Source organism: Prionailurus viverrinus, chromosome C2, assembly GCF_022837055.1.
Source record: "Prionailurus viverrinus isolate Anna chromosome C2, UM_Priviv_1.0, whole genome shotgun sequence".
Taxonomy (NCBI): Eukaryota; Metazoa; Chordata; class Mammalia; order Carnivora; family Felidae; genus Prionailurus; species Prionailurus viverrinus.
Window position 1 is genome coordinate 86770774 of NC_062569.1, and position 25177 is coordinate 86795950.

Sequence of the window (25177 nt, forward strand, 5' to 3'; positions counted from 1 at the left end):
TACTGGCATAGAAAAAGCACTTTTAAAATATGTGCAATCCAATTATTTTACAGGAATTTATAATTTTCTGCAGTGTTCTTTGAGATACTGTTAATATTATAGCCTCTGTTGTCATGGAAACAAGTCTCTGAAGGCAGCCTCAGAGACTAATGATTCTATGGTGTTGCTATGGATAGAAACAACTGAGACTGTTGTTAGTCACATGGTCATGATTAAAAAAAAACAAACAAAACAAAACTCTTTGGAGCTGATCTTATTGAGTGATACAAATGGAGCAGGAAAAGGATGATGGTATATAATAGTCACCATTGTCTAATGAAACATGTATATAAGAGCTTTCAAGTTTAAAATGCTTATGTTGAATTCCTCCTTTTCTCTAATAACCCAAATATAATGGTTAGTGTATTTTGCTATCTCATTATTTATTTGAGAATCTTAAGCATGACATTTCCAATTTAGAATCTTCTACAACTCCCCAGAATTCTACCCTGTTCTCATTTGTGCCCTTAAAATATCCTCTTACCTCTTCATTTCAGTGTTACTGGATATAACATCTGTGCTCTTCCTCATTACTCAACCTTCATTTGATTATCTATTATTTGTTTAGGGCTGTATTTTTGTTTCAGATGAACTAAATGAATTATTTTGTTGTTCTGTAATTCTTTGTTACCTGAAGTTGTTATGAGCTAAGGCTAGGAAATTTTATATATTGATATGTCATTTGTTTTTGAAGGCTTTTCTCAGAAGGGTTTGCTTCTCTTAAGAAACTGGCAGAGGCATATGTTCTTTTCAAAGTACTTGCCCTATACAGAAGAGGGGGGGAGGGTGGATTCAGATAGTATAAGTTGTTTTAAGATTTTTTAAAAAATGGTATTTAGATCCTTATTTAAAGGAGATAGATTTTTTTAAAGACACTTAGAGCCAGTTTGAATGTAATATTAAAGGATTTATAGTTTATCATAAAGGGTTTTAGAGAGCTACTGCCCAGTGGAGGAAATTTTCATGCTTGACCTTGAAAGTTGACGTAAGCATTTAGCTTTGCCTTATTTTAATACTAAAATAGATCATTAATCAACTAATATCTGACCCTATTAAAGAGGCATAAGGAAACTTTGAGAGGTGATAGATATGTCTGCTACCTTAATTGTGGTGATGGTTTCACAGATAATGCATATGTTCACACTCTACAAGTTGTATACATTAAATATGTACAGTTTTTTGTATATCATTATACCTCAACAAAGCTGCTAAAAAAATAAAACTGAAATTACAAAAAAATAATGATAAACTTTAGACTTTTTTTCTTTGATACTTTGGATGACTAAAGCCAGTTATTTTGTAGTGTATCAGATGTTCAGTGATTCGATTCAGGTTATGCATCTTCGATTGGAATTTCTCAGAAGTGATATGCTCTTATTATAGCCTATCAGCATGATTTTGATTTGTGCCATCCCTGGTGATGTTAACTCTGATTAAGATAGTATCTATTAGAGAAGCACCTGGGTGGCTCAGTCGGTTAAGGGTCCAACTCTTGGTTTCGGCTCAGGTCATGATTTCAAGGCTTTGTGGATTCAAGCCCCGCATCAGGATTGCTTGGAATTCTCTGTCTCTGCCTCTCGCCCACTTGTGCTGTGTCTGCCTCTCTCAAAATAAAGAAATAAACTTAAAAAAAAAAAAAGGTAGTACCTACTAGATTTCTTTACTGTAATTAATAAAAGCTTTTAAGAGGTAACTTGTGTGCATCCATGTGTCCTTTTTAAATTTTCATCTGCTGGAATGAAATAGAAGGTTCCTTCAGCAGCAGTGGAATTTTTGCATCTATTGATGTATGTATTATTACTATGTAATACATAGTAATTAATATATTATTACTGTGATGGTTGCCAAATGATTTTGTAATTCCATAATTCCTTATACATTTTTTAGTTGGCATTCTACTCTAAGGAAATGCTTTCTCTTCTGTTCATGTGTTCTTGTAATTATTAAATCAGTATGGACTCTTGGAATCCTGTTTTTATATAGTGGATTGTATGCTATTGTTATCTTTATTTTGATTCTCAAATTGTTCCTGGTCTGACTGATGAAAACCCTTCAAGCTAACTTCTGTGTCTTTTGTCATGCCTTCATTATTCCTTGAGCAGTTCTATATTTTCTGGCACAACAAGATGTTTTAGATTCATATTATACTTGGCTAAGTTTTAGCACTGGACTCAGCCATTTCTCCAAAGACTCCTATATTGTTTTGTTTTGTTTTGTTTTTTTATTTCAGAATATATATTTAGAAACCATAATCTGAGTGATAGGTGTGTTCAGGCTATTGGAGTGTTACTGCCCCTAGATATTCTCTGTGGACAGAACAAGGGAATATATGTACATATAAACACACACATTTATGTCTGTATTCCTGTGTTCATCTATATATATTGAAAACCATGCATTCATGCTAACCTCCAGTTCTATTCTAACTTCCAGTTCTATTCTAAAACCATAGGTATCATGCTAATTTTTTCCCTTTCCATATTTTAACTCCCTTCTCTGACATGAGGAATCTTGCTCCCATTATCTTATTTATTGGATCAAAATCTCCTGTATGTAAGCAATCTCCCATTGACAACCTCCTTACTCTGCTCAAGCTCCAACAAACCCCCTTTTTACTCCAGTGAGGCTCCTACACTTCATACCAGACTACTGCTACTGCCACATAGATAATGTCTTTGTCACATTTGGTTTCCAGAAAAACATCAGGCTCCTGGCACCACTCTGCCCATATCCTGCTCAAGCTCCAAGCACCCTGTGCTAGACTGCTGCCACCCCTCTACTCCCTGCATTCAGATGCTGTCTTCACCTGCTTGGTTTCAACAATCTGTACCTTCCTGTTACAGAAGTCTCTGCCTACACCAACCAAAGTCATGATGATATTCTATCATTATTATCTTCTAGAAATCTAATTTTCATACTTCCCAATTATGTCAGCAAACAATCTGCAATTAATTATAAGTATTGTGTAAGCAGAGATGGGATTCGTTTCATTTTCTGTGTTTATACCTAGGTGATCAAGTGACAGCTCTTTTAAAACTATCTTTTTCTTATACTTCGTTATAAATTTGGAGTCAGAACCTCTGGGTTTTCAAACATTTTTAAAAAGTCATATAAGTATTCCACTGAAAATTGATTAGCATTTAAGTTATTCATTTTAAACTTATGGAATTTGAAGATTTTTTTGTATGGAAACAATATATAATTGGTGACTGGAGTCCCAAGCCAGACCTACAGGGGCTTTACTGACATACAGACTGTTCTTACAGATGATTTTTAATTGTTGTATAATATTTAATCTTACATAATTATCATTATTTGTAAATGTAACCATTCCATTCCAGCACCTTTGGATATTTAGGGTATTCCATATTTCCCCAAGTATAAACAATGGTCAGTAGAATGTAATAAGACTATTAGAACATTTGTTTTTTAAATTATTCATTTAGGATAGATTGCCAGAATTAAGTCTAAGCGTTTAGACGTTTTTAAGGCTATAGATAATTGCTGCTAAATTGCTTTCCTTAAAGTTTGTATGAATTTATATTTCTAACAGCAATGGGAAGGGACCTGTTTCCATGCATTAAAAATTTTATTTTGAGGGGTGCCTGGGTCGCTCAGTCGGTTAAGCATCTGACTTCCGCTCAGGTCATGATCTCATGGTTCATGGATTCGAGCCCATGTCAGGCTCTATATGGATGGCTCAGAGCTTGGAGCCTACTTTGGATTCTGTGTCTCCCTCTCTCTCTGTCCTTCCCCACTCGCACTCTTTGTCTCTCTCTCTCAAAAATAAATAAACATTAAAAAATTTTTAATTTATTTTGAGGTTTTTTATTGTGGTAAAAGATATATAACAAAATTTTTCATTTTAACCTTTTTAACTGTATAATTCTTTGGCATTAATTGCATTCACGTTGTCGCATCCATCACCATTATCTATCTCCAAAACCTTTTTATCACCTCTCACAGACTCTGTACCATTTAAGCAATAACTTCCATGCTTCTCTCTCCTAACTTCTCTCTCTGGTAACTTCTTTCTATCTCTATAAATATACCTACTCTAAACATTTCATGTAAGTGGAATCCTACAATATTGTCTTTTGTGTCTGGTTAATTTCACCTGAAAACATAATGTTTTCAAAATACATCCATGTTGTAGCATGGGTCAGAATTTCATTCCTCTTTATGACTGAATAATACTCATTATATGTATATACCAGATTTTGTTTATCCATTCATCTGTTGATGGATACTTGGGTTATTTCTACCGTGAACAATGATGTAAAGTATCCACGGGGCGCCTAGTTGGCTCAGTCAGTTGAGCATCCAACTCTATTTCGGCTCAGGTCATGATCTCATGGTCATATCATCAGGCTCCACTCTGGGCATGGAGCCTGCTTGGTATTTCCCTCTCTTTCTCAATAAATAAATAAACTTCAAAAAAAAAAAGTATCCAAGTCCCTGTTTTTAGTTCTTTTGAGTATATACACCTAGGAGTAGAATTGCTGGGTTATGTGGTAATACTATGTATGGTTAGCTTTTTTTGAGGAACCACCAAACTGTTTTCCACAGCAGCTTACACCATTTTCCATTCCTACCAGCAGTTTTTGAGGATTTCAGTTTCGGCACATCCTCACCAACACTTGTTTCTTTCTATTTTTGTTTTCCTTTTTTTATTACAGACTCCTAGTAAGTGTGAAGTGATATATTCTAATTTTGATGTGCATTTCTCTAATTAATAATTTGTTGAGTATCTTTTCATGTGCTTATTGGCCAATTGTTTATCTCCTTTGGAGAAATGTCTGTTCAAGTCCTTGCCCATTTTTTAATTGTGTTTTTATCTTTTTGTTGTTGGATTTTTATAACCCTCATCAAATGTATGACTTAGAAACATTTTCTCCTATTTAGTAAGTTTTCTTTTCACTTTCTTGATAATGTCCTTTAATGCACAAAAGGTTATAATTTTGATGAAGTCCAATTCATTTATTCTTGTCACTTACGCTTTTGATATGATACTTAAGAATCCACTGCGAAATCCGAGGTCATGAAGATTTTACCCCTATGTTTTCTGGTTTTATGAGTATGGTTTTAGTGTTTCTATTTTGGTCATTGCTTAATTTCTCATTAGTTTTTGTATATGATGCAAGAGTGCTTTGATTTCAATTTTTTTGCATGTGGATATCCAGTTGTCCCAGCACTATTGTTGGAGAATTCATACATTTTTGATAAATTTTAACTGATTGATTTGATAAACGAGAAAGTCAGCATTATAATTTTATTTTGTATTTCTTTGTTAGAAAAAGCATAGTTCTTCAGCAAATTTGTTCTTCTTGTTTTAAGTTTCTTTTAATGCACAGTGTCCTGTTATCAATTTGGTTTTAATGTTTTTCTTATATATGTAAGAAAATAACATATCTGTATATGTTATTGGTATAGCAAATGTTTATGAATTCAGTTTACAGGGATTAGGACTTGATACAAAACACCTCTTCTGTGTTCCATTTACATCTTTGTAAAATGAATTGAATCAATCCAGATAAAGTAATTGAGTGTAAAGAAAAATTCCGTTTAAATTATGTCACTAAAGTTCTTACTTTTTAAATTTTTTCCAGAAAATGTCTGGCATATAATAGTTACTCAGTGAATGGTAGTTGAATTAATGACTTTAAAGGCAATTTTAAGGCAGGTTATTACAGTTCTCTTGTAGAGGTCAATAGCATAGATATAAAAAAATGATATAGATTCAGTTTTTAAGTCCTTTGACTGTTTTGTGAATTTCTAAGCCCCAACTGCCTGCCTGTCTGATGGGCTAATAAAATTACATTTCACACCTTGAATTCAAGGAGGAAAGCAGTCAGATAGCTTCTGAATGCTGGAAAAATGTTTTGTAGTCTATAAAGTGAGTGTTTTGTCTCCTAGAAGAGGAATATATTCTAGGTCACTATCTTTTATTATTTTCATTTAAACATCTAGAAAGTAGTCACCCATTTTAATTATAGTTATTAAAATTATTAGTAGTCGTATAATGATTTCTAAAGTAATTTCTGGAGAGCATTTTCTCAATTAAAGTTACATATTAATATTTTACTTATTTCTCAGTTATTTCTGAAAACTATACTTTATGACAAACTTTATTATGTGTTTTTCTTTTATTTTGGTATTTTTCCTGATTTTTTGTCATTGATGATTTTTAGCCAACAGAAGCTGTACCTCCCTCTTCTCCCACTGTCCCTGTGATCCCTGTCCTGCCAGTCCCTGCTGAGAATACTGTCATCCTACCCACCATACCACAGGTTTTTATTAGTTTCTTTTTTCTTTATAAAAATTTCATTTGCTTTTAATGTTTCATTTATATTCTTTTCAAATTGTTTTAACTGTTTCTTTGTTAGACTTAGTAATTCACTTTGGGGTTCAGTTGGTGTTTTTAGGGAATTAAATATTTGGGATTTAATATAAAATGGGTTCGATACTTGCCATATTTTTAGGTTAACTACGAAATAGGACACATTCTGAACTTCATAATATTAAACTTCCTTAGATTCGTTATCATGCCTTTTGTACTTGTAAATTGTTTAAACCGGTGTTTATTTCCTTTAGGAATTTTAGTTTCTAAAGATAATAAAAGTCGTCATCCTCATATTATAGTGGATGTGTCATTTTATATAGCTTTTTTTTCCCGATATATTTTTATCTTCTTTGGAAATATTTTTCTATCATTTGGTTAGGTAACATTCACATTTATTAGTTAAAAATAAGAACTCATATATGTAAAGTATGTGGGAACTCTTCTATCTTTGCAGCTTTTCTGTAAATTTAAAATTATTCTAAAATAAAATTTTCTTTTTAAAAAGGTAACATATGACAGTCAAAAAATAAAATGAAATAATAGCCAAATGTCAGAGAATCTGAACTTTTTTAGCTTAGGAGCTTTACTAGTTTTAAAACATTAACAACGTCATTCAAAGTCAAAATAATGATAGTATTATTCTGTTGTGAACAATCTCAATCTCATACAAAGTACAAATAAATGCATCTTTAGCTGTTTTTACGATTACTGATCTGTAGCATAAAATCGAGATAAAAATAGTATGTTTATTGTGTAAACACCATTTTTTAGGATTTTGGAGGGGGAGAGTGCAGGTGGGGGAAGGGCAGAGAGAGGGGGACACAGGACCTGAAGCAGTCTGTGCTGACAGGCTGACAGCTGTGAGCCCAATTTGGGGCTTGAACTCAGGAACCATGAGATCATGACCTGAGCCGAAGTCAGACGGCTGAGGTTCCCCTATTGTGTAAACAGTTTTGAAGTAAATTCCCCGTTGGAAGTAAAAATGGGATCTCAATTGTGATTACTTATCTCAGTGCCCTTCCCCTGCTAAAAAATGAAAATAAATAGGAACAAAATGGGATTCTAGGGGAAATTACAGATACTACACTAAGACTGTAGTCTTTGTATTATGTTTGTATTATGTTACTTCTTCTACATAATCTTTCACCCTTTATGAAAATCATTAAAAATTAAATCATTGTAAAGCCACCAAGAATTTAACAGATAAGTCCAAATGGATTTTTTCCTCTCTGTTGAAGAGAGGAATTGAATTTATAAGTAAAATACAATTCTAAGTAAGCAGCCTATGTGTTATTGTAATAGTGTAACATCTCTTCAAGCATCTAAGATTTAGTAGTATAATATATTTTTTTAAGTAGGGGATTTGAAAGTTTATTTTACTCTTGTCACTTCATCTTTTGATGTTGAGTTTCCTCGAATCCTTTGAAATTTTATAGTAGTTTTTGTTCTTACATTCCATGAGGAACTTGTCCTTTCCTGCTCAGAGACCTCTGATTTATTTACTCCAAGTGTCCCTGACAGCATCACACTACATTTGGAAATTGTGGAGATGTTGCATAGCCTTGTGGTTATAAAGGAGAGGTCTTACAGTCAGATTGATCTAGTTTAGAATTCCAGTCCTACCACTTTACCAGCTGTGTAACTCTGAGCAGTTTGCTTAACCACACCGTTTACTCATCTGTAACACTGAAGATGATTGTAATACTAACTTGAGATGTTTTACAGTGATTGGAAGAATAATAATGTATGTGCAACTAGCACATGATCTTGGCTATTCATATTATTAGTGTTATTTCATATTTCTTTGAGACAGTAAACCAGGGAACAAGTTAGAAAAACAAATGAGGGTACGTGCACAAGAGAAAGCCTTATTTGTTCTTCTTAGCCTCATTTTAGGTTTTAAATACACTACGAAAGTGCATGTGGGGTAGATTAATAATTTATGTTGTATAGTGTGAGAAGCCTATAGGGTGTGCCTCACTTTCCACAATCAGTAAGCCTTTTCCTGATTAATCAAGTATAACATGTACATTTTAAAATTAGTATAACTGGTTAAAATGTCCTCAAATAAATTTGAAAGCCTTACTTAATAGATAACCTAATTTTAACATTTTTTAATGTTTATTTATTTTTGAGAGAGAAAGTGAGCAGAGGAGGGACAGAGAGAGGGGCCATCAGAGGATCCAAAGCAGGCTCTGTGCTAACAGCAGAGAGCTCAATGCAGAAGCTCAAATTCACAAACTCAAGAACCATGAGATCATGACCTGAGCTGAAGTCAGATGCTTATTAACTGGTTGACCCACCTAGGCACCCCCCTTATTTTACCATTTTAAATGGAAATAGGTTTTCTTCTAAAGATCTACTACTTTACATTTTAGATGCATCAGGATGTCATAGAAATAGAACAAGACGCAAGATTTGGAGTCTAGTCCTACTTGTGCAATTCAAACAAGTTACTTAACCTCTACATTTTATACTCCCTTCATCTGTTAAAATGGGGAATAATGCCTCCCTGAGTAATTTAAAATGAGTTTGAGGAGGGGTGCCTGGGTGGCTCAGTTGGTTAATAAGCACCTGACTCTTGATTTCAGCTCAGGTCATGATCTCATGGTTCATGAGTTCAAGCCCTGCATTGGTCTTAAGGCTGACAGTGTGGAGCCTGCTTGGGATTCTCTCTCCCTCTCCCTCTCTCTCTACCCCTCCCCTGCTCACTCTCTCTGTCTCTCAAAAAAAAATTAAAAAAAAAATTTTTTAATGAATTTGAGGATTAAGCAAATTAGATAGCTATACATAGATATATATAGATAGCCTTATTACAGACTCTGTATCTATCTATCTATCTATCTATCTATCTATCTAGGTATCTCTATATCTATCTACCGATAGATAGATAGATAGATAGATAGATATAGTCTAATTATTTGTAGAATTTTTATGCTTTTCAGATTATTTTTATATTGATCACGTCATTTACATTTTATGAAAGCCCTCCACATAGTGGTATGGAGAAAGGCATAATGAATTGCTGCTGAAGATGCATGAAGAGCATGGACTTCATAGTGAGACTTGACTACCACTTCCTGGCGTCACCCCTTTCTGGCTGTGTGATAGTGGGGAAACTACTCAGTTTCTTGTAGCTCCAGTACTCCACATAGATACTGACCTATTAAATGTCTTTTTCTACCCCAGAGGAAATACTCTGATTTGAAACCAGATGCTTTATGGGGCGCCTGGGTGGTTCAGTCGGTTAAGCTTCCAACTTCAGCTCAGGTCATGATCTCACGGTCCTTGAGTTCGAGCCCCGCGTCGGGCTCTGTGCTGACAGCTCAGAGCCTGGAGCCCGTTTCAGATTCTGTGTCTCCCTCTCTCTCTGCCCCTCCCCTGTTCATGCTTTGTCTCTCTATGTCTCAAAAATAAATAAACGTTAAAAATAAATAAATAAATAAAATAAAACCAGATGCTTTAGACCTCTATTTCAACCTGTTGTGGGGATCTGTCGTGTAACTAAGGTATAGTTGAAAATGCTTTATGGCTAATTTGTGTGTGTAAAATTTTTTGTACACACTCAAATATGTGTTTTGGAGGGATTGATGTTCATTCAATTTTTTTGTTTATTGTTCCAGTCCTGTAGCTACTAAGATATAAATATAACATTGGCCTTGTTCTCTAGGAGCCTACTGTCTGTGCAAGGGACAAGTTTACAACTCTAACATGACATGAGAGTAGTTACATTACAGATATATCCAGTGCAGACCATTTTTTATCACTTTTGGACCATACAGCTTTCACAAAACATTTGAGTATTGAGTCTTAGCTAATTTGATCTTTAGTATAATCTAAAGTATGACCTAATACATTTTCATTTTATTGGTAATCCTAAATAGGAAAGCATGCTTCAAGTTACCTTGATGAGCCTTTTTAACTACACACTAATAACTGACTACAGTGCCCTTATTCTGCTTATATTTTGGGCTTTTTGTTAAATTTGTTTTATATTATTTTCATATCACTTCAGACTTAAGAAAATTGCATTCATAGTGCAATGAGCGGCACCTAGGTGGCTCAGTTAGTTAAGTCAGTAAAGTTTGGCTGAGGTCATCATCTGTCTCATGGTTCGTGAGTTCATCCTCACGTCAGGCTTTGTGCTGACAGCTCAGAGCCTGGAGCCTGCTTCAGATTCTGTGTCTCCCTCTCTCTGCCCCTCCCCTGCTCATACTCTGTTCCTCTCTGTCAGAAATAAACATTAAAAAACATTTTTTTTTCCAGGGCACCTGGTTGGCTCAGTCGGTTGAACATCCGACTTTGGCTCAGGTCATGATCTCGCAGTTTGTGAGTTCAAGCCCTGTGTCGGATTCTGTGCTGACAGCTCAGAGCCTGGAGCCTGCTTCAGATTCTGTCTCCCTCTCTCTGCCCCTTCCCCGCTCATGCTCTGTCTCTGTCTCTCAAAAATGAATAAATGTTAAAAAAAAATTTATGTGAAAAAGGTATGTGAAATCCCACATACCTTTACCTAGCTCCCCTAATTCTTAATATTTTTACCTACCATATTTGCTTTATCATTTCTCTTCCTATATAATTAAAATATTTTTTATGAATCATTTCAAAGGAAGTTTCTCTCATGCCCCTTTTACCTCTAAATACAAACATTTTATAACACTAAATATTTTTTCATAAGAACAAAAGTATTACCATAGTACAGTGAGCTATATTAGAAAATGAACATTAACATAAAACTAATCAGATTAATCTGTAGACCTTAATTATATTTTGCCAGTTGCCCCAATAATATTCTTTATAGGAGAAACAAAAATAGATCCTTTGGCCAGTCTAAGATTACACATTGCCTTCATGACACTGTAGTCTCCTTTAACCTGGAGTAGCCCCCACTGTATGTCTTCCATGAATGTGGCATTTTAGAAGAAAACTAGCTAGTTATTTTGTAGACTATATTTCAATTTGTGTTTGATACATTTTCATAATTAGTTTGAGGTCATATATTTTTCCAAATTTTTAGTTGTGGTAAGATACACATAATGTAAAAATTTACCATCTTAAAACCATTTTTAAGTTTATATATCATTGGTAGTAAGTACATTCATTTTTGTGCAACCATCACTGTCATTCATCTACAGAACTCTTTTCATCTTTCCCTTCTGAAAAACCCACTGCAGACATTGTACTCAGTGGTGAAAGACTGAAAGTATTTCCTCTAAGAATATGTAGAAAATAAAAAGCACTGTGACAATAATATTTGCTTTTATAATTGCCCTTATAGTTATCTTTACTGAGATCTTTATTGCTTCAAACACCTTGAGTTACACTCTGGTGTCCTATCATTTCCACCTGCAAGACTCTCATTAGCATTTGTTTTTGGTTTTCTATTTTTTTCAGGACAGCTCTACTGGTAATGATCTCCTTCAGCTTTTGTTTATCTGGGAATATTTTAATTCCTCCCTCACATTTGAAGGACAGTTTTACCAGAGATAGTGTTCTTGGTTGACAAGGGGTTTCTTTTAGTACTTTAAATATATATATCAGCCCACTGCCTTCTCACCTCGAGTTTCTGGTGAGAAATTTGTTGATAATCTTATTGAAGATCCCTTGTATGTAATAAGTCACTTTTTTCTTGCTGCTCTCAAAATTCTTTTTGTCTTTCAACAATTTTTTTTTAAGTTTATTTTGAGAGAGACAGAGATGGCACAAGTTGGGGGAAGGGCAGAGAGAGAGGAAGAGAGAGAATCCCAAGCAGGTTCTACCATGCCAGCACAGAGCCCAACACAGGGCTCGAATCCACAAAGCTGAGAGATCATGAGCTGAAACCAAGAGTTGGGTGCTTAACCAAATGAACCACCCAGGCAACCCTGTCTTTCAACAATTTGATTATAATATGTCTCGATGTGAATCATCCTACCATGAGTTTGTGGAGCTTCTTGGATGTTTGTACTCATGTGGTGATGGTGTTGTTTTTATCATATTTGCGAATGTTTTGGCCATTATTTCTTCAGATATTTTTTCTGTTCCTTGATCTCTCCTCTTCTGAGACAGACGTCCATGAGGTGTGTGTTGGTCCTCTTCCTGGTGGCCCTAGGTCCCTTAGAATCTGGTCATTTTTCTTTAGGTTTTTTTTTTTTTTTCTGTTCTCAGACTTAATTTCCACTGTCCTATCTTCAGGTTTGTTAATTCTTCTGCCTGCTCGCATCTGCCTTTGAATTACTCTATTGAATTTTTCATTTCTATTATTGAACTTTTCAACCCCAGAATTTCCTTTTAACTTTTTTATTTTTTATAGATTTTTCCATTTTTACCTATTATAAATTTCCCCATATTTCATTTTGTCTACTTTCCTTTTTAGTTCCTTAAACTTATTTAATATGGTTGTTTCAAAGTCTTTGTCTAGTAGGTCTGCCACCAGGTTTTTTTAAAGGCAGTTTATCTTTTCTTTCTTTCATTCTTTCTTTTTCTCCTTTGGGCCACTCTTTACTGTTTCTTGGCATGCCTTTGGTTTCTTTGCTGAAAACTGGACATTTGACTCCTATGATGCTTTAACTCTGGAAATCAGGTTCTCCTGTTTCCTAAGGTTTGCTGTTTTTTGTTTTTATTTTTGTTATTGTTGTTATTGTTTTAATTGTTGTAGGTTAGCTCTGTGCCAAGAAATCAGTCTGCAGTACAAACTTAAGGTCTTCCTTAGGTCTTTTCTTTGCCTAAACCTTCCCTGGACAGGCACAGTGGCTTTCTAATTTCCCTTATATATGTGACTACTTTTGACTATCCTAGGTGTCTGTGTCTGACTCTCAAAAGGGGAAAAATAGAAAAATGAAATGGTGGGAGGAGATGTTTGCCCTTTAAATCCTCTGGGTGTCACTTGAACCAGAGGGGGAGGGGCTTGTATCAATGGGAAGACAACAATAATGGCCATGCTTCTTTGTCTGCACCTCTGTGATCAGAAGCAGCAGTTAGCAATCAGAGCACAGATCCCCTATATTTGGAGAGTAGGTTTTTTTGTCCCTCCTAGTTTGTGCAAGTTTTGTGCCAGCAACTCCAAGAACACTTGCACAGCTAACTGTTACAGGGCAGAGGGGTGGGAGTTGGACAGCTGCTACTGTGCTAAGAGCTGAGATGATTGAATTAACCACAATTTACCATCCAGTACTTCCCCTGAAGTTGCAAGCCTCCTATAGCCTATTCTGGGATTCAGTAGAATTTCAAAATAGATATATCAGATAGACTCTGCCAGTGCAGTTGTTGTCTAGGTGACAAATTTGTGTTGCTTCCTATTTTGTCATCTTCTCAGAATCCATCCTATTTATTTTTACATTCACTCTAACTTAAATTGATCACCTAAGTGATAGCATTTAACTTTTTTAATGCAATGTCTCAAATTAGAATCCAAGATGTGTTCTGGGATTTGTGAGTTCTTCATATGAAAAAACACTTTTTTTATAATTTAGTAGGAGAGAAGGAGACTGTCATTAAGCAAATAACATAATGAAACTTTGATAAATAGTAAGAAGGAGAAATACAATGCACAGCATAAACACATTTTCTAAACTCCTAATTTGGGCCTGTTTTAAATAACGGGATTTTAGAATTATTTTAACAGTTTGTTTTTTTTTTAATGTAATACTGCTTTCTGAAGTTGTGTAAGAATGCTGCATTGTGTTACAGCAGCAATCCCTATGAGGCCCGTTATTAATGAGATGGAATAGTAAAAATTTGGATGAGCAAAATTATGTTTGAGTCTTGTTATTGATACTTGGGTCAAATTCTCAGGGGTTTGTTAGTTTCTCTTTTTGGAATATCCCTTCCCCCTTTAGTAAATCTCTAAGTGAATTGTAGGACTTCATTATTGTCCTAGTTGAAACATACACAATGGTATATGTTGTTATATATACTATATACAACGGTATATGTTGGTTTCTATGGTTGACAACAAATTTTCCTTTACTATTTGCTGAATCCTCACACAGTCCTCTTGGGTAAAGGCGTGTGTTGCTGTCCCTTTATAGATGGAGAAAATGAGTTTCAAGAACACTTATGACTTACCTATACAGTCAGAGTTACTGAATAGTAGAGTGAGATAGAAACATCATTAGAACCAAGTCTTTTGATGTCATTTGAAGTGAGGTGCAGGGAAGAGTTTTTCTTCATTTGAAATAATTTTCAAATAGATTCTTCTTAAGTTTTTTTGTTTGACTCCTAAGCAGAGCTGATAATTTCATGTCACCTGTTCTGCTACCCACTATCCCGTTTACAGATCCCAAGGTCTTAAGCTAACCAGATTTGCTACCGTTTCTGATTTTAGTGTTCTTTCTACCTCAGCTGTTTGAAAGTATGTACTTTCTGTGGCCAGGTTTTTCTGCATCTCTCCCTTCAGAAGTAGCCTGTTCTTTAGCTTTTTGTTGCTAGGGTATTGTGCCTTTCTGCATTGTTTACCATACCCTTCAAACACATTAAAATTGTGCTACCCGTTTAATTTTCATTCCTACCTCCTTGAGAGCTTTGGAGGATTACTTTGTCAGATACTATTTCTGTATTTTGTGATACAAGAATTTAGAAAATCTCAAGTGATTAAGTAAGAGTATAGTGTATTCCAAATTAAATGTTTTAATTCTCTACCTTCTAACACAGTCTTAAATATTTTTTCTTTATTTTAGGCAGTTAAACTTGAGGCAGTCAGATCATGCCTCTTGTGCTTCATTTATTATAGACTCTATTTGAGACCATCTTTTATGATCTTTTTAAATGGCTAGGTTTTCTTATCCTGATAGTACTTTTGGTTGAAATTCTTGCCTAATCCTCAATGTGAACATTCCTGGTTTTTGTCCAGTTTCATGTTATTAGCATCATTTCCCTTCAAATATGATCATTCCCACGTTAATTATAAGATACATATAAAAATAACTTTATTATATATTACTATGTTCTTTAAGTCAAAATTACAGATTATTCCACTCATCTATATTTTTTATTTTGAACTGAACTTTAAAGTTGAAATCAGCTTTATGATGTGAATGCTAATATCTTAATAGCAACTCTAACCTATAGTATTTCACAACTGTCTTAGTTATTCACATCCCACAAACTGAATAGTTGTCTCAATATAATTTTTTTGCTTTACTTTTTACTATGAAAAATTTCAACATGTAGAAAATGTAAATGAAATGTAAAGAAATGTAATGAAATGTAAAGAAATTTCAAAAGTCCTTACATGTAGAGGCAGTAGTAATACGGTGAATTCCCATGTATACTCATCACTAAACTCCAGCAATCATCAACTCATGTGCACTCATATGATCCATAATCCCTCTCATTCCTGACCTCTCATTGTCATTATTTTATTTGAAGTATATTTAACGCATTGTATCATTCAATATCAGATAGACTTTTTATATGACTAGAATCAGAAGATAACTTCTATGCAATGATGATGATAACAGACTTTTTTCATTGTATGTTTGTTAATAAATGGGCAGAGGGAACCAAAAGGCTTTGTTGCCTTAATTTTTGAAGAATGTAACTTCTTTTGTGACTTTTTTTTGTGTACCCTTTTCTTTCTTGCTATCCTCTGTAATTGCTTGAGCAAAATAAGGTAAAGTTGTGCCCTTAATTTTTTTAATGAAGTGAAATATTATGAATTTGAGGAATCTCAATGGGTCACTGGGAGATGAATAATTTCAGATACTCATAAAATCTCAAATGTCTGTAAGTTGACTAGTTTTACCTAATAATCTTATATAACTAGTATTTGTACTTCATAGATTTGGTTTTCACTAAGTCATCTGAAAATAGATTATTACATTCAAAGGTAGAACTGCATGTAAAGTATATTTAATTTTTATATATAATATTTTTATAATATATAATTTTATATATAATAAAATATTCTCATTTTTAATCTGCTTCATGTAGCCCAGTTGCATATTATATGGTTGTTTAACCATGCAACTGTGTTGTCTTTAAGCATTTTATCGCATTATCATCCAGATGTAGTACTTTGCTGAAAATGGCCTAAAACATTTGAACTCTGAACACTTACCTCTTAGAAATGCCCATATACTTGGAAGAAGATGGTTATTTTGTGTATAATGTTTCTTTCATATAGATTTTATGTATAATTCTTTAGTTAATTGGGATAGCAGAACTATTAATGTTTATAAACATATCCTAAAATTTGTTTAAAGGATAGTTGTCTTTTTGAATGTATGTAAATGTCATTTGATATGGTACATTTATACTCATATAGAAGAAAGATAATTTTGAGGGGGGATCACATACGTTTCTGGTATGTATGTCTGGATATGTTTTTCATTTGGTGTTTATTGCATTTTATTCTTTAAATTTTATTTCATCTACATAATAATTACTTTCCAGCTTACCCAGAAAACCATGCCTTTTTCAATCCATACATAATTAGAGATATGTTATTCTACTTGTTTTTTTGTTTGTTTTGCTCTTGAATTTTTGACCATTGTTATTCGGAGAGTTGTCTAGAATAACGGGTGGAAAGCGATAATTACAACTGAAAATAGAGATTTTTTTTTCTGGGTGATAAAAGATTGGAATCTTCGTGGTATCCTTGGGAATAAAAAAACTAATGATTTCTGACAACTCAGGAAGAGTTCTTTTTTTTTTCTCTTTCTATGGCAATAAATAACTTTATTAAAATAATTGTATTAGAAAGTTTATTAGAAAGTTTAAATAGGAAGGGACAAACTGGCAGCATTTTTGAGAAATAAAGAGAGGGTGTACACTTTTCAAATGACAGAGAAGATTATTTCAAATAGCAAAGTTTTAGGCCTAAGAAATTATTAACTTCATTAAAGCAGCGATGTTATATGTCATATTTTCTGGGAACTGTGATATGATAGTAGAACCCTTAAATTTAAGTGTAAAGAACAAGTAAAATGTAACTAAACGCTTATTATATTTTTTAAATATTTTTTTAATTTAAAAAATTTTTAATTTATATCCAAGTTAGCATATGGTGGATATTTTATTTTTAAATTTTATTTAATTAATTAATCAATTTATTTATTTATTTATTTATTTATTTTTAAATTTACATCCAAATTAGCATATAGTGCAACAATGATTTCAGGAGTAGATTCCTTAGTGCCCCTTACCCATTTAGCCCATCCCCCCTCCCACATCTCCTCCTGTATCCCTCTGTTTGTTCTCCGTATTTATGAGTCTCTTCTGTTTTATCCCCCTTCCTGTTTTTATATTATTTTTGTTTCCCTTCTCTTATGTTCATCTGTTTTGTCTCTTAAGGTCCTCATATGAGTGAAGTCATAAGATTTTTGTCTTTCTCTGATTAATTTCACTTAGCATAATACCCTCCAGTTCCATCCACGTAGTTGCAAATGGCAAGATTTCATTCTTTTTGATTGCCAAGTAATACTCCAGTGTGTGTGTGTGTGTGTGTGTGTGTGTGTGTGTGTGTGTGTGTATTAGGTATAAGATTATATATATATATATATATATATATATATATATATATATATATACATACACACACACACACACACACATACATACACACACCACATCTTCTTTATCCATTCATCCATCGATGGACATTTGGGCTCTTTCCATGCTTTAGCTATTGTCGATAGTGTTGCTATAAACATGGGGGTGCATGTGTCCCTTCGAAACAACACACCTGTATCCCATGGATAAATGCCTAGTAGTGCAATTGCTGGGTCGTAGGGTAGTTCTATTTTTAGTTTTTTGAGGAACCTCCATACTGTTTTCCAGAGTGGCTACACCAGCTTGCATTACCAAGGAAGAGTTCTTATACAAAGAATATTTGTGGGTTTTTTTTTAGAAGGCTGGTTAACTTTCTCACAGATCTTAAGAAAATTATGTCTGTTTTAGCAGAAATAATTTATTTCTCAAAAGCAAATCAAATTTAACTGTTTATACTTAATTCTTTTCATCTTCTGGTGCTGGAAACTGGCTCATTGATTAACATATGAAAAGCTCATATAAAATTAAAATTTAAGAAATAGCAAATCTTTCATATGCTTCTAACATTTATGGACATTAGTAATTAATGTGTCAATTTTCCTGTTAAGCTAACACATTTACAATTCTTTCTTTAAGGCAAACCCTCCTCCAGTACTGGTCAACACAGATAGCTTGGAAACATCGAGTTATGTAAGTTCAATTTCCTCCACACATTTAAATAATTCTGCTTTACCTGTTCAGTTTTTGATACATATACAAAGGTAACATCTTCATTTTCTTTAATACATTGGACTTGTGATGTTCTGTCACTAAGCTGTAGTTGTTAAAGTCAGTGAAGCAATACTGTCCTTCTTTGGTTTTTTTCCCCATACTTATGCAAAGCAGAAATGTTGAAATAGAAATTTAGGGTTTATTTTTTTTAATGACTAATTTTCACTAGAGGCTATCTCTGACTAGTAGTCACTTAAACAGTGCCATATATTCAGAGTCATTTTAGAAATCTATTTGAGTGACTAGATTTTTAGTACCCAGGCATATATGTATATGTTCAGATGTTAAAATAGTTACAACTTTGTATTAAATTGATTAGTGCTTCTCTGTAAACTTACTTTGTTAAAAAGCCCTTAAAGATAAATAACCAGAACAGCAGAATCTAATCTAACATTTTTTTTACTCCAAAGGAAAATGTCTTCAGAGATGTTTAAGTAGAGGTAGTTCCTGTGCTTTTTTTTTTTAATCAAATGGTACATAATTTTATAGACTGTAAGTCCTTTTTTCCCTGTTTTTGGACTACAGTTGATTGCAGTCTGTATTTTAAAACACTGCCTAATCCAAAATCATGAGGACACTTAGGTTTTCCTCTAAGAGTTTCATAGTTTTAGCTCTTACATCTAGATCTTTGATCCATTTTGAATTACTTTTATATATTGTGGAGGTAAGGGTACAGGCTTATTCTTTTACATGTGGGTGTCCAATTGTACCATCACCATTTGTTGAAAAGCCTATTCTTTCTACATTGAATGGTCTTGGCACCCTTGTAGGAAATCAGTTACTAATATATGGGTTTATTCTGGATTCTTAATTCTCTACTATTGATCTTTATGTGTATCCTTATGCCAGTACCACATAGTCCTGATTACTGTAGCTTTGTAATAAGATTGGAAATCAGAAGGTATAAGTCCTTCAACTTTTTAAGTTTGTTTTGGCTACTCTGGGTTCTTTCCATTTCTGTATAAATTTTAGGATCAGCTTGTCAATTTCTGCACGCAACAAAAGGGCAACTAGGATTTTGGTAGGGATTGGTTTGACTGTAGGTAAATGGGGGCAGTATTGCCATCTTATCAATATTATATCTTCTAATCTGTGAACACAGAATGGCTTTCCATTTGTTTACAACTTTAATTGTTCTCGAAATGTTTTAATTTTCACTGTACGAATCCTATACTTCTTTTGTTTAATATTTATTCCTGAGTATTTTTCTCTTTTAATGCTATTATAAATGGAATTGTTTTTCTTAATTTCATTTATGGATTTTTCATTGCTAGTGTATTAGAGTATAATGGAATTTTAGGAATTCATTTAGAAACATAATAGATTTTGATCTTATATCCTGCAACCTTACTGAACTCATTCATTAGTTTTTTAGTGTGTAGATTCATTTGGATTTTTTATATAAGATCATGTCATCTGCAAATTGAGATAGTTTTACTTCATCCTTTACAATCAGAATGTATGTATGTATTTATTTATTTATTTAGCCTAATTGCCCTGCCTAGAACCTCCATTATTTCAGTGTTTAATAGAAGTGGCAAGAGCAAATATCCTTGTCTTATTCCTGATCCTTGGGAGAAAGCTTTCAGTCTTTTACCATTAAGTATGCTGTATTATAGTCGATTTTCAGTATTAATTGATATAATTTTATTGGCATTGGGGTTGATTCTGTCTCTGTGCATTCCTATTCTTTTTTAAATAGTAAAAAAATGTTAGGGGAAGGCAAAGTTGAGGACAAAAATTCTCAGTTCTTACTGATTTCAGTAATAAGATGGAAATGAAGTAATCTGTTGAAATAATTTCCATCTGTTTGTCTTTTTTTTCCTTAAGACATACCACAAATAGTGAAGGTTACAAAAATTCATTTGATTGGACTTTGGTAGTTTTCTTATATACTAAAAGCTTCACTTTTTCGATATGTATTGTGTAATTGATAACTGTAATATTTTTAAATCAGGCTAAATGCTGCTCTTCATTATTTAGTAAAATCTTAATGTAAATTCTTTTGGGGTTAATACTTTGTATTTAGTTATGTTAATTCTTCATTAGGAAGAACATTTTCTTCTTCCCAATACATTCTTATTTTTAGATTCTTACCTTGTAATAGTTTAGACTTTGAAGTTTTTAATTGAAATTACATATTAATAGGAACTATGAGTCACATGAATACTGATAGATAAAATCTTGACTTTCAGTATCTTATAGTTAGAAAGGAATTACTGAGTTGAACCTACACAACAAGGAATTAGTAAATTAAGCCTCCTTTTAAATCTTCCTTTGGAGAACTCTTATACTGACTATGTAACAGGATTTGTCTGTCCTGTTTGGGTATATCGGTGTAGGCTGATGAGAAAATTAAAATCTTTGGGTCTGTAAGGGACTGAGGATATCTGTGTTACAATTTTTCCTCTGCCTCTTTATGGCATATATGTACCCATAATTAAAGCAAATTATATTAAAAAGAAAAAAATTATACAACTTAATAATTAATAAGTGCTATTCCAATATACTAGCAGTAACTAGTTGGAAATGAGTCCATTAACTCTGTCAATAAAATATGAAATACCTAACAATCAGCTTAACAGGAAATTATAGAGCTTGTAGTAAGAAAACTATAAAACTTTGCTGATGGCATAAAAGAATACCTAGGTAAACAGAGAATAGCTCTTATTGCTGAGCAGGAAGATAACACAGAGATCATCATTTTCCCCAGATGAATCTGTAAATTTGATACAGTACCAGTAATAGTTCCCAAAATGAGAGTGTGTTCGGGTGCGGGGAAGGAGGTAGGAAAGGAAGGGAGAAGGGGTGAGAGAAAAAGAAAGGAAGAACTTTAAAATTTAGTTTCTCTGTTGCACTAACCACATTTTAAGTTCTTAGTAACTATATGTGGGTAGTAACTACTGTATTGGACAAGGCAGATTATAAAATATTTTATCACAGAAACTGGACAGTGCTGATGTATAGAAAAGTAAAAACTCAAAAATAGCCAAGTAAAATTTAAAAGTAACTGTGAGAGCTTTCCCTACCAAATAATAAAACATTATAAAACACCATTAATTAAAGCAGCATTGTTCTGGTCCAAAACCAGATAGATCAATGGAATACAATTTGCCTTTGATATATGTTGTATAATCTTATTTTTCTTTTGTGGCCAGGTTTTTTTTAGATTAGTTGCTCTTGATTACAGCTCTGTAGGGTTTTTTTTTTTTTTTCCCATATATGTTAGAATTTTTTTTTTTTAATATTTAGGAATTTACCAGCTGTTCTTAAATGTCTTTGCTATTTGTGCCTTCCAGCCAGACTGCTGCCATAATTTGTTCACCAGTTTACTTTTCTCCATTTGCTCTCCATTTTTATTTTATACTACCATATTTCCTTTTCTGGAAAATCTGTTAAACCTACTTGATGCTCAGAAACTTGAAAGAATATTTCTCATTGCTTAGTACAGCACTCAAGACCTTTCACAGTCAGACCCCAGTCGACTTCTAGTTTCTGCTCCAGCTTTGACCACCTACAGAAGCCCATTTTGTTGATAAGAATAAATTCAAAACCTAGAAAATATTAGCAATGACAGTTCTCAGGAACTGTTCTAAGTCTACTCGTATATTTTTAAAGAAGGAAAAAAACTATTTTGTTAATAATATATTTACTTTGCCTGAAGATTGATCTCTCTCATTTTGTTCCCATGTTACCTCTCACCCTATCCTGTTAATTGAGAGTAATAGACCTTATAATATAAATATTAGGCAAGCATTTCTTTCCTATTGGAAAAGAGGAAATTTTACCTTTTGTAAAATTACAAAAAAGAAGGCTAAGCAAACCAACCATTTTGTAGTTTTGCTGGAAAACATATTGCTGTTGAAAATATTAGACCACCATTGCTTTTTTTTACTTTTATTGCCAATGAGGTGGTACTTACAAAGTAATTTTTGGCTTTGGTAACGTACTTGGCATTTTGAAGCCCAGTTTGAATATGTGTAATGTTGTATCGAATTGTCTCTATATATGAAATAGCAGTTTTAAGTTATTGAGGCTTTAGAAATAAAGTCATTTGGGGTCCATATTGTCTAGTCACTTTTCACCTTTTTATGATCACTCTTATCTAGCTAGAATCCTCACTAGATATCAGTGACTTAGCATTAAATTAAGAACGAAGTACATTTACCATATGTTTACCTTTTGAGAAGGCTTAATGGTAAAAATGCCAAATTTCTTAAAGCAGAAATCATAAGGTCACAATATAGGAATTTTACTTACTGCCATCAAAAGGGCCATATAAGCACACTTACGTTGAAATGTTTTCCAGAATAAAATTTCAGAGTATTTAGAAATAAATGAACAAAAATAGAGCTCAGTGTAGCAGTGCTGGGATTTGGCCAAAGCCATATGCTGAGGAAAATGTATTACCTTTAATGGATGAGTTGGGGCACCTGGATGGCTCAGTCAGTTGAGCAGCTGACTTCGGCTCAGGTCATGATCCATGGTTGGTGGTTTTGAGCCCCGTGTCGGGCTCTGTGCTGACAGCTCAGAGCCTGGTGCCTGCTTTGGATTCTGTGTCTCCCTCTCTCTGTTCCTCCCCTGCTTGCACTCTCTCTCTCTCTCTAAAATAAATATTAAAAATAGAAGAGTAATCAGCATAAATGAAATAGCATTCAGCTCAAGAAGCTTTAAAGAAAGAATAAAGAATTGATAAAAAAAAAAGTAATAGCATAGAATGTGATAGATTAATCAGTAATATTAAAGCCTCTTTGATAAAGACTGAGACTTTTAGCAAGAAAATAAAGACTATACAGATAACCTCTAGAGTAAGAAAAATGGTGTAGCTGCAAATACAAGTTTTTTTTGTTTGCTTGTTTTTTACTCATAAAAAAGGACTTCCAGAGCACCTGGGTGGCTCTGTTGGTTGAGCGTCAGGCTGCACACTGAGCATGGTGCCTGCTTAAGATTTTCTGTCTCCGTCTCTCTCTGCCCCCTCCCTCATGTTTTCTCTCTCTCTAAGATAGATAGATAGAATGAACTTCTAGTCAAGTTGGTAGGATATGTATATGTTTATGTATATGTATATGTATACGTATAAACCTCCTGCATTCTAGATGCCTAGAAATCTGTTAGGAGGTGGGGGTGGGAGGCCAGTAAACTATCCCCTAAACTGAGAAGGCACTTTGAGACCAAAAAATGAAGCAGACCACTCCTTAGACTTTACACAGTTCTTTATTTGCATGGCTGCGGGTGGTCAACAGTCTATGGCAGCTGCATGGCTATTCTCTGCAACGTCTGGACCTTAGTTCACAGATTTTATAGAGCAATGGGACTTGCAGAAGGGCATTGTAGTGGGACACCTGGCTGCCTTAGTTGGAAGAGGATACAACTCTTGATCTCGAGGTTGTGAGTTCAAGCCTCACATTGGGTGTAGAGATTATTTAAATCAATAAACTTTTTAAAAAATGGCTTAAAGAAAGAAGGGCATTGCAATGAGATCAGAGGAGGGTTCACATGCACCTAATTGACTATAAACTTTAATTAGATTTTGTGGTGCCACCTGTGCATCAGGGAGGGGAAAGACTATATTATCTCAATAGATTCGTGGGAGGCCAAAGCAAGCCTCATCCTGGCCTTGGCAGGCATTCCTAAGGTATGTATCTTAATTTCCAAAGGGTCCAGAACTCATGACACTGAGAGGTCCTCAAGTGAACACGAACAAGATGGTGGGCCAAAGGTGGGGGCAGTATTGTCAGCACTCCGACAAAATCTGAGATTAAAAAAAAAATTATATGTGTAACATATAACATAATCTCATAACCATAATCTCAAAAACAAGAAGAAAAACTCTTTAGGTGAGAAAAAGAGGAAACAGTAGCAATTGGGCTTGAATCCATTATAGCCATGAGAACCCAAAAAGGTAGAAGAGATGAGTTTCAAAAGCCCTCAAGAAAAAAACTTCCTAGGACCTAAACTGGACCTGAATTAAGTGTTACTTTCTTACAGTATGGTGAAGAAAACAAAGTAGTTTACAAAAGACTTCATTATTCTGTTGTTTCATTATTCTATTGCTGTTTAACAAACCACCCTGAAACTTAGTGGCTAAAAAATAATTCATTATTTCTTATGAATTTCTGGGTTAACTGGAAGGTTCTTCCACTTTATATTGGTTGGGGTACTGGAAAAGGCTGGAAGATCCAAAATAGTCTCATTCACATGACTGGCAGTTGATGCTTGTTACTAGTTAGGAGTGCAGCTGGGGCTTTTGGCCAAGGGCCTCAATTCTCTTTCATTTGAATCTTTTCATATGCTATTTGAGCTTCCTCACATAATAGCTCCTGAGTTCTAAGCAAGTGCATTCTAAGACAAAGGTAAATATTACACAGCATCATTTGTGCCATATTCTTTATAACAAAGCTCATCTAGGAACTGCCTAGGTTGAATGGAAGGAGAACTAGATGACACCTCTTGATGGTAGGATGGTTTAGTCATGTTGCAAAAGAGGATGGAGGATGGAGGATGGGAGGCATCTAGAGAAATGCAGTTTATCACAATCCCTATTTGACTTGCTCG

The 25177-nt window shown here is 33.9% G+C and overlaps 1 protein-coding gene across 10 annotated transcripts in view; it reads left to right on the top strand.

Moving 5' to 3' along the window:
• DLG1 (discs large MAGUK scaffold protein 1) overlaps positions 1 to 25177 on the top strand; it is a 285749-nt gene that overhangs the window by 143840 nt on the left and 116732 nt on the right. For 6 of the 10 annotated variants that reach the window (XM_047874935.1, XM_047874936.1, XM_047874933.1 and 3 more), the window contains exons 6-7: positions 6231 to 6329; positions 18488 to 18541. In XM_047874935.1, the coding sequence (XP_047730891.1) occupies positions 6231 to 6329; positions 18488 to 18541 (153 nt within the window). The remainder of the gene's footprint in view (positions 1 to 6230; positions 6330 to 18487; positions 18542 to 25177) is intronic. The other 4 variants (XM_047874940.1, XM_047874941.1, XM_047874943.1 and 1 more) reach the window with 2 other exon arrangements.